Raw genomic sequence first — 14,696 nt, forward strand, 5'->3', positions numbered from 1 at the left:
ATGTATATATTAATATAGGCTAAATGTTTAGTAGGGCATGCTAAATCAAGGGTCTGATGGGAAAGTCATATTACAACAGCCCATGGGGGCCACAATCAAGTGAATGTGAATCGGTCTACCTGAGCCAAGGTAATAGGGAGCATGTAATTTGGTTCCCATCTAGCCATTCTGGCAAAGCCTTCAGCACATAGGCTACACTCTCACTTCATTCATCAAGTCTGTCTACTGACAACCCAGTCACGGAGACAGCTGCATAGCGAATGGGCAAGCTACACCACAATAACTAAATAAAGCAGGGGGTTGTAGCGATTCAGAGGGGACATACAATCATGCAGTCCCAGGTGCGTGTTTACCTGTGAGTGTTTGTGTTCAGAGTGGATTCTGTTTGTGGACTGGTGATATGGGGTAGGCAGACTTTTCATTTACTTGTGAAGATTTTTTTTTCTCAATTAGGAATGTTTTTTCTTTGGGGAGTAGGGGGTGGAATTGTTCAATGTACTGGCTATTCCTGACATTTCATTCTCTGTATCATTTAAAGACAGGCTGCTCCTCACCCTCCCTAGCAGTCGGACATGCTAGATTATATTTAGTGATTCACAGATGCACAATTACAGGAGCTGGATGATACAAATTTATGCAGAGTCAAAATGTGTGGTGCAACAGTGTACTTCACAACTGCATGCATCTCTGACATGGTCAGACATTTTATCTTCTGCTGTTAATCCAGACTATTTTCACAACATCCAGAAAATTGCATAAGAACATCTCTAAATCTGCCTTGTTTTTGCTGTAAAACAAAATGTTGTTTGTTTACAAGTGGGAAGAGCATAAATGCAGACATTTTCTACAATAACTTCAGCCTAAATTAATCAAATGTTCCACTTTTTATTAGAGGGCCATATACATAGTTTACCTCAGAGTCATCTGTGGATTCTTCGCTTGGTTTTCTTCCCTAGAAGAGATACAATCATGTTTATTAAAAGACCAGGACAAGAGAGATGTAAAGCAAAAATTACATTACATTATGCATGTAATGTTCGCTTTAGACCAGTTTGAGTTCGACAGATAATTAGCCAAGTAGAACTCAACTCCACGATGTACAGTCGTGGTAAAAAGTTTTGAGAATGACACAAGTATTGGTCTTCACAATGTTCGCTGCTTCAGTGTTATGAGATATTTTTGTCAGATGTTACTATGGTATACTGAAGTATAATTACAAGCATTCCATAAGTGTCAACGGCTTTTATTGACAATTACATGAAGTTTATGCAAAGAGTCAATATTTGCAGTGTTGACCCTTCTTTTTCAAGACCTCTGCAATCCGCCCTGGCATGCTGTCAATTAACTTCTGGGCCACATCCTGACTGATGGCAGCCCATTCTTGCATAATCAATGCTTGGAGTTTGTCAGAATTTGTGGGTTTTTGTTTGTCCACCCGCCTCTTGAGGATCGACCACAAGTTCTCAATGGGATTAAGATCTGGGGAGTTTCCTGGCCATGGACCCAAAATGTAGATGTTTTGTTCCCCGAGCCACTTAGTTATCACTTTTGCCTTATGGCAAGGTGCTCCATCATGCTGGAAAAGGCATTGCTCGTCACCAAACTGTTCTTGGATGGTTGGGAGAAGTTGCTCTCGGAGGATGTGTTGGTACCATTCTTTATTCATGGCTGTGTTCTTAGGCAAAATTGTGAGTGAGCCCACTCCCTTGGCTGAGAAGCACCCCCACACATGAATGGTCTCAGGATGCTTTACTGTTGGCATGACACAGGACTGATGGTAGCGCTCACCTTGTCTTCTCCGGATGCCCCAAACAATCAGAAAGGGGATTCATCAGAGAAAATGACTTTACCCCAGTCCTAAGCAGTCCAATCCCTGTACCTTTTGCAGAATATCAGTCTGTCCCTGATGTTTTTCCTGGAGAGAAGTGGCTTCTTTGCTGCCCTTCTTGACACCAGGCCATCCGCCAAAAGTCTTCTCCTCACTGTGCGTGCAGATGCACTCTGAGCAAGCTATGCACTGGTGGTGCCCCGATCCCGCAGCTGAATCAACTTTAGGAGACGGTCCTGGCGCTTGCTGGACTTTCTTGGGCACCCTGACGCCTTCTTCACAACAATTGAACCTCTCTCCTTGAAGTTCTTGATGATCCGATAAATGGTTGATTTAGGTGCAATCTTAATAGCAGCAATATTATTGCCTGTGAAGCCCTTTTTTGTGTAAAGCATGATGACGGCACGTGTTTCCTTGCAGGTAACCATGGTTAACAGAGGAAGAACAATGATTTCAAGCACCACCCTCCTTTTAAAGCTTCCAGTCTGTTATTCTAACTCAATCAGCATGACAGAGTGATCTCCAGCCTTGTCCTCGTCAACACCCTCACCTGTGTTAACGAGAGAATCACTGACATGATGGCAGTTGGTCCTTTTGTGGCAGGGCTGAAATGCAGTGGAAATGTTTTTTGGGGATTAAGTTCATTTTCATGGCAAAGAGGGACTTTGCCATTAAATGCAATTCATCTGATCACTCTTCATGACATCAACAGAGTTGAGCGGAGACGAGAGTGGGCTGAGTGTACATCCGACTACATTGAGTCGCTGTCAGTCGATACGAGGAAACAGTCGGTGGTTGTATTTGATTAACATTTTATTAAAAAGTATGGCTTTCAGCAAACAATGAAAGGCATGCAACAGAGGACAAACATGGGTAGGCTACACGGTAAGGGGCGACTGGTTAAAAAGGCGACTGCATTTCCTGATTTGGCAAGGTTTTAGATTTGGTTCATTAAAAGGGCAATTCTGCCACTTTTCAACCTCAGTAGTCCCCTGTAGCTCAGTTGGGTTCGTTTCCCACGGGGGGCCAGTATGAAAATGTATGCACTCATTAACTGTAAGTCACTCTGGATAAGAGCATCTGCTCTTTGTATACAGTGGGGAGAACAAGTATTTGATACTTTTTATTTATTTTTTTATTTCACCTTTATTTAACCAGGTAAACCAGTTGAGAACAAGTTCTCATTTACAACTGCGACCTGGCCAAGATAAAGCAAAGCAGTGCGATAAAAACAACAACACAGAGTTACATATGGGGTAAAACAAAACAAAGTCAAAAATACAACAGAAATACATATATATACAGTGTGTGCAAATTTAGCAAGTTATGGAGGTAAGGCAATAAAATAGGCTATAGTGCAAAATAATTACAATTAGTATTAACACTGGAATGATAGATGTGCAAGAGATGATGTGCAAATAGAGATACTGGGGTACAAATGAGCAAAATAAATAACAATATAGGGATGAGGTAGTTGGGCGGGCTAATTTCAGATGGTCTGTGTACAGGTGCAGTGATCGGTAAGGAGCTCTGACAACTGATGCTTAAAGTTAGTGAGGGAGATAAGTGTCTCCAGCTTCAGAGATTTTTGCAATTTGTTCCAGTCATTGGCAGCAGAGAACTGGAAGGAATTGCGGCCAAAGGAGGTGTTGGCTTTGGGGATGACCAGTGAGATATACCCGCTGGAGCGCAGACTACGGGTTGGTGTTGCTATGGTGACCAATGAGCTAAGATAAGGCGGGTATTTGCCTAGCAGTGATTTATAGATGGCCTGGAGCCAGTGGGTTTGGCGACGAATATGTAGTGAGGACCAGCCAACAAGAGCGTACAGGTCACAGTGGTGGGTATTATATGGGGCTTTGGAGACAAAACGGATGGCACTGTGATAGACTACATCCAATTTGCTGAGTAGAGTGTTGGAGGCTATGCCACTCCAGGACCTTGAGATGCTTCTTACGGAGCCACTCCTTAGTTGCCCTGGCTGTGTGTTTCGGGTCATTGTCATGCTGGAAGACCCAGCCACGACCCATCTTCAATGCTCTTACTGAGGGAAGGAGGTTGTTGGCCAAGATCTCGCGATACATGGCCCCATCCATCCTCCCCATACGGTGCAGTCGTCCTGTCCCCTTTGCAGAAAAGCATCCCCAAAGAATGATGTTTCCACCTCCATGCTTCACGGTTGGGATGGTGTTCTTGGGGTTGTACTCATCCTTCTTTTTCCTCCAAACACGGCGAGTGGAGTTTAGACCAAAAAGCTCTATTTTTGTCTCATCAGACCACATGACCTTCTCCCATTCCTCCTCTGGATCATCCAGATGGTCATTGGCAAACTTCAGACGGGCCTGGACATGCGCTGGTTTGAGGAGGGGGACCTTGCGTGCGCTGCAGGATTTTATTCCATGACGGCGTAGTGTGTTACTAATGGTTTTCTTTGAGACTGTGGTCCCAGCTCTCTTCAGGTCATTGACCAGGTCCTGCCGTGTATTTCTGGGCTGATCCCTCACCTTCCTCATGATCATTGATGCCCCACGAGGTGAGATCTTGCATGGAGCCCCAGACCGAGGGAGATTGACCGTCATCTTGAACTTCTTCCATTTTCTAATAATTGCGCCAACAGTTGTTGCCTTCTCACCAAGCTGCTTGCCTATTGTCCTGTAGCCTATCCCAGCCTTGTGCAGGTCTACAATTTTATCCCTGATGTCCTTACACAGCTCTCTGGTCTTGGCCATTGTGGAGAGGTTGGAGTCTGTTTGATTGAGTGTGTGGACAGGTGTCTTTTATACAGGTAACGAGTTCAAACAGGTGCAGTTAATACATGTAATGAGTGGTGAACAGGAGGGCTTCTTAAAGAAAAACTAACAGGTCTGTGAGAGCCGGAATTCTTAGTGGTTGGTAGGTGATCAAATACTTATGTCATGCAATAAAATGCAAATGAATTACTTAAAAATCATATAATGTGATTTTCTGGATTTTTGTTTTAGATTCCGTCTCTCACAGTTGAAGTGTACCTATGATAAAAAATTACAGACCTCTACATGCTTTGTAAGTAGGAAAACCTGCAAAATTGGCAGTGTATCAAATACTTGTTCTCCCCACTGTATATATTTTTTTCCCTCAAACTTTGAAATGCACTGTTTTCACATGTTGACACTGGTATTGTGCTGTACATAATAAAAATGAGGTTGAAAAGTGGTGAAGTTCCCTTTAAGAAATGCTAGCGGCCATGACTGAAATCAAACGGGAGTTTCAGGGTGTGCTTTGATTGATGTGGGTGTCTCGTGTGTTCGCAGGTAGGAAGAGTTAGCCAAATGATTTAGTCAATTAGCTTCAACCGGCTGGTGTGCGACCATGGCAAAGTTGGTTTGACTTTTCTTACAGAAAAAAATATGAAATGCATAACCATGGTAGCAATTGAAAGGGAATAGTGTAGATTATGGGGAAATTATTAGACCAAAGGTGAGGACAAGAAGATTGAATGCAAACATTACCCTATTGATTGTATGTGCATTTTACATTTACTGTACTTTTCGCAGCATTTGTTAACAAAATCTGAAAATACTCTGGAGATACAGTCAGTATCATGATAAGAATCTTCCTGGAAGATATGTTGTAGGTGCAACATAAGACAAATAAATGACAAGGGTTTGAGTGAGAAGACTAACTAGTGTATCCACACACACACACCTCTCTAAAGTGTGCACATTTCCTAAATAATTTCAATGCACTTTTATGACTGAAAGAAGAGTCTTCAACTATAAGATTCTATTTTTTTAAACTCTTCTAGCTGTGCGGTTGAGGAATTAGAGCAAGCACACTTCTAATTGTTTAGTTTGGAACACAACCTTGCATCCCTGCCATCACACAATTACTGTTGTTGTGTCCATTATAAATCGCAAGGTGGGCATCATTTGGTTGTTATATTGCCAACATGACTTGCGAAGTTATAAAATACGATATTACAGTGTTAGGCTTTCACAATGCAATTCAGGGAAACAGATCATAATTTTAGTGCACATAAAAACAGAGTCATGAGTGCATTCAGCGTGCCGCAGCAAATTTTATTCACGGTAGACAAACATACAGTGCCGATTTTAGCATGTAAATCTTGGTGGGGCAAACTCAAAAAATATATTAGATGCATGAAAGCAAAGCCACTACACAACACAACACTAAACAGTACATTAATTGCACTAAAAAATGGTGACAAACGGTGCCCACAAGCGGTTAGGGCCTACATAAAGCTGTCCCAACAGCAGAGCTTTCCTTTCAGCACCATAGAGTGAATCCTTACCACCGCTACACCTGGCTATCAGCGGAGCCTTGTCTGGCAGAGAAACAGTTCATTCAGCCTCATTTACTGCCTTTTTAAAAACCATAGCTGATATGGCTGACTTCCTTAAACAAATGTGGTTTCTACTGACTCCTTGTGGATGTGTGAGTCGATAACATTTTACATTTACATTTTAGTCATTTAGCGACTTACAGTTAGTGAATACATATTTTTTTATACTGGCCCCCCGTGGGAATCGAACGCACAACCCTGGCGTTGCAAACACCATGCTCTATCAACTGAGCTACATCCCTGCCGGCCATTCCCTCCCCTACCCTGGACGACGCTGGGCCAATTGTGCGCCGCCCATGAGCCTCCCGGTCGCGGCCGGCTGCGACAGAGCCTGGATTCGAACCAGGATCTCTAGTGGCACAGTTAGCACTGCGATGCAGTGCCTTAGACCACTGCGCCACTCAGGAGTGTGGATAAGAACCGCATTCTCCTTCAATAACAAACAGCAAAATGAGTTTTTACTTTTAACCATATCCAAACATTATTACATTTATGTTCAGTAAATTCATAATGTTTAATCTTATACCATTAACACTAAGCTCTAGGTATAAGCAAGTGCAAGCAAACGAGCTGCGACGAGGTAGTTCTTCGTTCAGCACTTTCTAAATGGACACTGACAGAAATTCAGATAGATGTTAGTTCGGATCAATTCAGCAGGATGTTGAGGCCTTAACTTTACTCTTTAAGTCACCACACAGAAAGAGAGAAAGAGCGAGAGAGAGACTCGGTTAGCCTACCATTTGAAGTATTATATTTAGGCCTATGTGGTCTAAAAAGGAAGGAAAATGCAATCATGAGGATCCACTTTCATATACAATCTACCGACGCACAGACAGAGCATTGCGCTAACAAAACATCTCTCGCAATATCAACTGAAAATTCATGAGTCTATTACTGAACTTTTTGTTGAAAACAAATATTTGAATGGGAAGAGTGTCACTGGCAAACATGGTTACAGACCCAACAACATTATATACAGTCGTGGTCAAAGGTTTTGAGAATGACACAAACACACATTTTCACAAAGTCTGCTGCCTCAGTTTTAATGATGGCAATTTGCATATACTCCAGAATGTCATGAAGAGTGATCAGATGAATTGCAATTAATTGCAAAGTCCCCCTTTGCCATGAAAATGAACTTAATCCCCAAAAAACATTTCCACTGCATTTCAGCCCTGCCACAAAAGGACCAGCTGCCATCATGTCAGTGATTCTCTCGTTAACACAGGTGAGAGTGTTGACGAGGACAAGGCTGGAGATCACTCTGTCATGCTGATTGACTTAGAATAACAGACTGGAAGCTTTAAAAGGAGGGTGGTGCTTGAAATCATTGTTCTTCCTCTGTTAACCATGGTTACCTGCAAGGAAACACGTGCCGTCATCATTGCTTTGCACAAAAAGGGCTTCACAGGCAAGGATATTGCGGCTAGTAATATTGCACCTAAATCAACCATTTATCGGATCATCAAGAACTTCAAGGAGAGAGGTTCAATTGTTGTGAAGAAGGCGTCAGGGTGCCCAAGAAAGTCCAGCAAGCGCCAGGACCGTCTCCTAAAGTTGATTCAGCTGCAGGATCGGGGCACCACCAGTGCAGAGCTTGCTCAGGAATGGCAGCAGGCAGGTGTGAGTGCATCTGCACGCACAGTGAGGCGAAGACTTTTGGAGGATGGCCTGGTGTCAAGGAGGGCAGCAAAGAAGCCACTTCTCTCCAGGAAAAACATCAGGGACAGACTGATATTCTGCAAAGGGTACAGGGATTGGACTGCTGAGGACTGGGGTAAAGTCATTTTCTCTGATGAATCCCCTTTCCAATTGTTTGGTGCATCCGGAAAACACCTTGTCCGGAGAAGACAAGGTGAGCGCTACCATCAGTCCTGTGTCATGCCAACAGTAAAGCATCCTGAGACCATTCATGTGTGGGGTTGCTTCTCAGCCAAGGGAGTGGGCCCAATCACAATTTTGCCTAAGAACACAGCCATGAATAAAGAATGGTACCAACACATACTCAGAGAGCAACTTCTCCCAACCATCCAAGAACAGTTTGGTGACGACCAATGCCTTTTCCAGCATGATGGAGCACCTTGCCATAAGGCAAAAGTGATAACTAAGTGGCTCGGGGAACAAAACATCGACATTTTGGGTCCATGGCCAGGAAACTCCCCAGACCTTAATCCCATTGAGAACTTGTGGTCGATCCTCAAGAGGCGGGTGGACAAACAAAAACCCACAAATTCTGACAAACTCCAAGCATTGATTATGCAAGAATGGGCTGCCATCAGTCAGGATGTGGCCCAGAAGTTAATTGACAGCATGCCAGGGCGGATTGCAGAGGTCTTGAAAAAGAAGGGTCAACACTGCAAATATTGACTCTTTGCATAAACTTCATGTAATTGTCAATAAAAGCCTTTGACACTTATGGAATGCTTGTAATTATAATTCAGTATACCATAGTAACATCTGACAAAAATATCTCATAACACTGAAGCAGCGAACTTTGTGAAGACCAATACTTGTGTCATTCTCCAAACTTTTGACCACGACTGTAGTATCTCCTCCTCGTCAAGAAAAGCACATGAGATAATTATAATACACAAAGTAAGCAAAACAATGAAATCATTCCAACATTGCCTAAAATGATGAACAAGATACTAATGAGACAGACCTCTATAAGCAATAGGACTATAACAATTAAGATGTACAAACTATGGCATAAGGGAACGATGAGCGGATAAGAGGCAATCCATAATTTTGATTAAGACAATGAGCGAGCTAAAATGGACGTAGTCAATATAACGATTTGTTCAGCACTTGAAATGTACAGCGACAGAATTCAGAACATGGGCCGTTCTTACAGTGTTGTAGACAATGAAAGCTCTTACAATAGTCTATGATTACATTTCTCTAAAACAGGCTATAGGCTACATGTGCACCACCAAGTCAGAATAGTAGGCTAAGTTCTGAGGGGAAAAGGGACCAAATTATTAGGGTGAGGCACATGGGCTACTACTAACAGCTTACTACACAACATACACTTAGTATTACTTTCTTAGCTACAGTATACATATCTCACTGGCATATTACATCATTTATGCAGCAGCATACAATAAACATTTTTACTTTTTGGACCGTTGTTGTGCTGTGCTCACTAGAACAGGAAGGTGGCAGGGTGGTCCTTCTTGTGGGCAAATTTTGTTATCAAACTGTCATCAAAGTCTGGCATTCTCTGGATTTATGGTGCTTTCAAGACAACTGGGAGCTCAGAAAAAAACAAGGTCGAACCATGACGTCAGTGATCTTCAGGTCGGAGCTCGAGAAAGAGGCCCGAGTTCCCGACTTGGAATTCCGAGTTGGATGACCGTTCAAAAAAACGTATTTTCCCAGTCTGAGCTAATTTTTTTCCAAGTTCCCAGTTGTCTTGAACTCACTGAAGTCTGAGATTTCCCAGTTCTGAGTTTCCAGTTGTTTTGAACACAGCAGAAGTCATACTGGATTGACAGCATGGCCAATGTATTCAACCTTTTCTGGCCCATGGTGTTGCGTGTGACTATTTATCATTTTAAGCTTGGAAAAGAGACCCTTTCAGACAGATGTTGAAATCCTTAAACCCAGACTTGGACCACACACACCCTCTCCACTGAATAGCAGGCAGGGGAAGCAAAATAGTGATTGCTTTGAAACGCTTGCAGTTAGCCACTGATTCCTTCCAAACCACTCATTGTTGAATTAGCGATTTTCAACTTGTTGTGTAATGTTTATGTCCAATGGCCGATGAACACCGATACGTTTTATCTATAATTTATCTTCCTGCAGGCTCATCCTGACATGACCCTCCAGCATGACAATGCCACCAGCCATACTGCTCGTTCTGTGCGTGATTTCCTGCAAGACAGGAATGTCAGTGTTCTGCCATGGCCAGTGAAGAGCCCTGATCTCAATCCCATTGAGCACGTCTGGGACCTGTTGGATCGGAGGGTGAGGGCTAGGGCCATTCCCTCCAGAAATGTCTGGGAACTTGCAGGTGCCTTGGTGGAAGAGTGGGGTAACATCTCACAGCAAGAACTGGCACATCTGGTGCAGTCCATGAGGAGGAGATGCACTGCAGTACTTAATGCAGCTGGTGGCCACACCAGATACTGACTGTTACTTTTGATTTTGACCCCCCCTTTATTCAGGAAACATTATTCAATTTCTGTCAATGTCTGTGGAACTTGTTCAGTTTATGTCTCAGTTGTTGAATCTTGTTATGTTCATACAAATATTTACACATGTTAAGTTTGCTGAAAATAAACGCAGTTGACAGTGAGAGGACATTTCATTTTTTGCTGAGTTTATATCTTCAATCAAATTCAACATGTACAACTGTGACATTAAAATGTAATGGTATTTTTCATCAGTTGTTTTATATTATACACTGCTCAAAAAAGTAAAGGGAACACTTAAACAACACAATGTAACTCCAAGTCAATCACACTTCTGTGAAATCAAACTGTCCACTTAGGAAGCAACACTGATTGACAATACATTTCACATGATGTTGTGCAAATAGAATAGACAACAGGTGGAAATTATAGGCAATTAGCAAGACACCCCCAATAAAGGAATGGTTCTGCAGGTGGTGACCACAGACCACTTCTCAGTTCCTATGCTTCCTGGCTGATGTTTTGGTCACTTTTGAATGCTGGCGGTGCTTTCACTCTAGTGGTAGCATGAGACGGAGTCTACAACCCACACAAGTGGCTCAGGTAGTGCAGCTCATCCAGGATGGCACATCAATGTGAGCTGAGGCAAGAAGGTTTGCTGTGTCTGTCAGCGTAGTGTCCAGAGCATGGAGGCGCTACCAGGAGACAGGCCAGTACATCAGGAGACGTGGAGGAGGCCGTAGGAGGGCAACAACCCAGCAGCAGGACCGCTACCTCCGCCTTTGTGCAAGGAGGAGCAGGAGGAGCACTGCCAGAGCCCTGCAAAATGACCTCCAGCAGGCCACAAATGTGCATGTGTCTGCTCAAACGGTCAGAAACAGACTCCATGAGGGTGGTATGAGGGCCCGACGTCCACAGGTGGGGGTTGTGCTTACAGCCCAACACTGTGCAGGCCGTTTGGCATTTGCCAGAGAACACCAAGATTGGCAAATTCGCCACTGGCGCCCTGTGCTCTTCACAGATGAAAGCAGGTTCACACTGAGCACGTGACAGACGTGACAGAGTCTGGAGACGCCGTGGAGAACGTTCTGCTGCCTGCAACATCCTCCAGCATGACCGGTTTGGCGGTGGGTCAGTCATGGTGTGGGGTGGCATTTCTTTGGGGGGCCGCACAGCCCTCCATGTGCTCGTCAGAGGTAGCCTGACTGCCATTACGTACCGAGATGAGATCCTCAGACCCCTTGTGAGACCATATGCTGGTGCGGTTGGCCCTGGGTTCCTCCTAATGCAAGACAATACTAGACCTCATGTGGCTGGAGTGTGTCAGCAGTTCCTGCAAGAGGAAGGCATTGATGCTATGGACTGGCCCGCCCGTTCCCCAGACCTGAATCCAATTGAGCACATCTGGGACATCATGTCTCGCTCCATCCACCAACGCCACGTTGCACCACAGACTGTCCAGGAGTTGGCGGATGCTTTAGTCCAGGTCTGGGAGGAGATCCCTCAGGAGACCATCCGCCACCTCATCAGGAGCATGCCCAGGCATTGTAGGGAGGTCATACAGGCACGTGGATGCCACACACACTACTGAGCCTCATTTTGACTTGTTTTAAGGACATTACATTAAAGTTGGATCAGCCTGTAGTGTGGTTTTCCACTTTAATTTTGAGGGTGACTCCAAATCCAGACCTCCATGGGTTGATAAATTTGATTTCCATTGATAATTTGTGTGATTTTGTTGTCAGCACATTCAACTATGTAAAGAAACAAGTATTTAATAAGATTATTTCATTCATTCAGATCTAGGATGTGTTGTTTAAGTGTTCCCTTAACTTTTTTGAGCAGTGTATGTCATTTCCACCACACTGTCATTACCACAACGCTAAGTCATTACCATCACGGTACATATTTTTGAGGAAAAGGTGTATTAAATTACAATTGATATTGATGATTTTTCCCATATGTGAACCTTATATGCTTGTTCTTAAGATAATTCCTAAAATAATGTAAAATATTACGATTTTGATGTGGTAAATACATGTTTTTGAGTATTATCAAGGCATATATGGACATTTAGACATGACAATGATGAATACATATAATTAAGAAAACTTCCAAATAGTAAAAAAAAAAAGTGAAATGTTATCTAAACTACCTTGGGCACAATTTCTGTAATTGCCTTTTCAACTAAAAAAGCACATTTTATGACGTGGTGGTAATGACAGTCTTCATCAGCTAACATCACCTTGTGAATTTTAAAGAATGTATGTAATAATAAAAACACATAGGGTTCATAATTCATAAAGGTTATGGTAACTGACTGCTATTATCTAATAGAACAAAACGTATAAGATCGCCTACGCCTGTGTTAACCTCAGATTATATTTTCGGCGTTTATTTCAAAACCCTATTCTTTCCCTCTTAATTTTCCCCATAGGGCTGGCTGAAAGAAGAGAGGTAACTTATTTCCGGGTTTTAGGACTACACGCTGACGTTATAGGAGTAGCTAGCTAAATACTGTTGTCTTTGTTGACATTTTTCAACAACGCACTGTCTTCATCACATGCATACTAGGTTACAAATACAATTCAATAATTGTAATGTTAGAATCATCTCCTAGAAAAGCCAATGCACGAAGATAAAGTCCATTGATTTGATTGCAAAACAGATGAGATGATAGGCTACGCTTACCTTCTCTACTTCCGCCATTATCATTGAGATTGGAAGAGATAGCAGAACAGCGTTCTATTTTCAACAATCCATTAGTCACTTTAAATATTTAGCTAGCTAATTTTACGCAAAAGAAAACTAAACGAATTCACTGAATTCGCTAGATATCAAAACGGCTCCTTGTTGAGAAACGCACTGTTCAAGTCATGTAAAATCACATGACAGTAACGTGTGGCATTATGGGTCTCTGAGTTTTCTTATCAAATGGACTGCACCAAAGAGGATCTATTATTTTGACAAGATGGTTGACTGACCGCTCTAATAATGGCAATACATGTCCGCAAAGGCGAAAGGCATGCGGGAGGAGGCACAATCAGGTGGGAACATTCTAGCCAATTATCTTTTTGTAGAAGACATATCACACTCATTATACATCTATTAGATAAAATAAGCCTCACCTATCAAATAGCAATTCACCTTTATCTTGACCAAATTCGACACTGTCCCAATGACTGTATATATGAAGCATTGTCCCCTTAAGCATTAAAGCTACAAAATGTAACTTTTTGGGTGACTGACCAGATTCATGTAGAGATGTGTGTTATAGATCTGTCATTCTCATTGAACGCAAGTCTAAGAAGCCGTAGATCTGTTGATCTGTTCTATGTGCGTTATTTCTATGCTTCACATTCTTAAGTTTCGTTTTTGCGTCTTTTACTTTCGGTTTTATACACCAGCTTCAAACATCTGAAAATATAATATTTTTGGTTATGGAAAATATATTTCACAGCGTTTAGATGGTACAATGATTCTCTAAACTATACTTGCTTGTTTTGTCACAAAAATTGAAATTAGGCGAACTATTAGAATTTTTGTAACCAGGAAATGGCGGAGCGATTTCTGCATAGTGCATCTTTAAGCAGACCAAGTCTGCTTAATATGCACAGACAGATTTTTGGGCGGAGTCGACCTCTCGCTTCGCCACTACCTCTCTGACTGCACCCAAAGATTATCTACAGTATATCATTTGCCTCTTTGAAGGATCCATTCCTCTTTGACTGCACCTCATCCAGTCTTCACTACTTCTAACAAAGATCGGTGCTTCTGTGGGGCTGCTGCTGCTATAATAATAATAATATTAATAATCATGTAGTGACCCTGGTTTATAAGCGGACATTCTTTTATTCATGATTTATCGAGGTCATTACAATAATACTATTATTAATAATAATAATAATACATTATTATTCTACTAAATATAAGGGGCATAGCTCCAACTGGGACTTGAACCCAGGTCCAGCGACTGTCAAGCCAACACCTTAACCATTACGCCAAGAGGTCTGAACCTCTTGGTGATGTCGCTAGGTGTTGAGTTAACGTCGCTACATTACCCCCTTCCTTCAGGAGAGCATATCCCGACGCAGTCTTTTGTCATTGCATTACACTAACACTCTTGTGATCTGTTATTGTCAATGTGATATCAAGACGGCAAGCTATCCTTGGTCTTCCATCATACAAAGTGAGGGCGTGAAAAATGTACCTGTGTATGCTGTGGCTGTGGGTATATGCCTTTATACCCAGCTCATCCTCACTATAGTAGTGTATTAGCCTAAACAATATACACTGCCAAAAGCACATTATATTTAGCCAACACTCTTAGCCAGAGCAACTAGGGTTAAATGCCTTGCTATAGGGCACATTAACAGATTTTCACCTA

The 14,696-nt window shown here is 42.5% G+C and overlaps 1 protein-coding gene across 1 annotated transcript in view; it reads right to left on the minus strand.

Moving 5' to 3' along the window:
• The window catches only part of LOC121550027 (vacuolar protein sorting-associated protein 41 homolog), a 38,150-nt gene extending 24,954 nt beyond the window's left edge, over positions 1 to 13,196 (minus strand). The window contains exons 1-2 of the mRNA XM_041862090.1: positions 13,001 to 13,196; positions 914 to 952 (exon numbers count right to left, since the gene is read on the minus strand). Coding sequence (XP_041718024.1) covers positions 914 to 952; positions 13,001 to 13,024 — 63 coding nt within the window. The 5' untranslated portion in view covers positions 13,025 to 13,196. The remainder of the gene's footprint in view (positions 1 to 913; positions 953 to 13,000) is intronic.
• Between the last annotated feature and the right edge of the window lie 1,500 nt (positions 13,197 to 14,696).

Source organism: Coregonus clupeaformis, chromosome 34, assembly GCF_020615455.1.
Source record: "Coregonus clupeaformis isolate EN_2021a chromosome 34, ASM2061545v1, whole genome shotgun sequence".
Classification (NCBI taxonomy): Eukaryota; Metazoa; Chordata; class Actinopteri; order Salmoniformes; family Salmonidae; genus Coregonus; species Coregonus clupeaformis.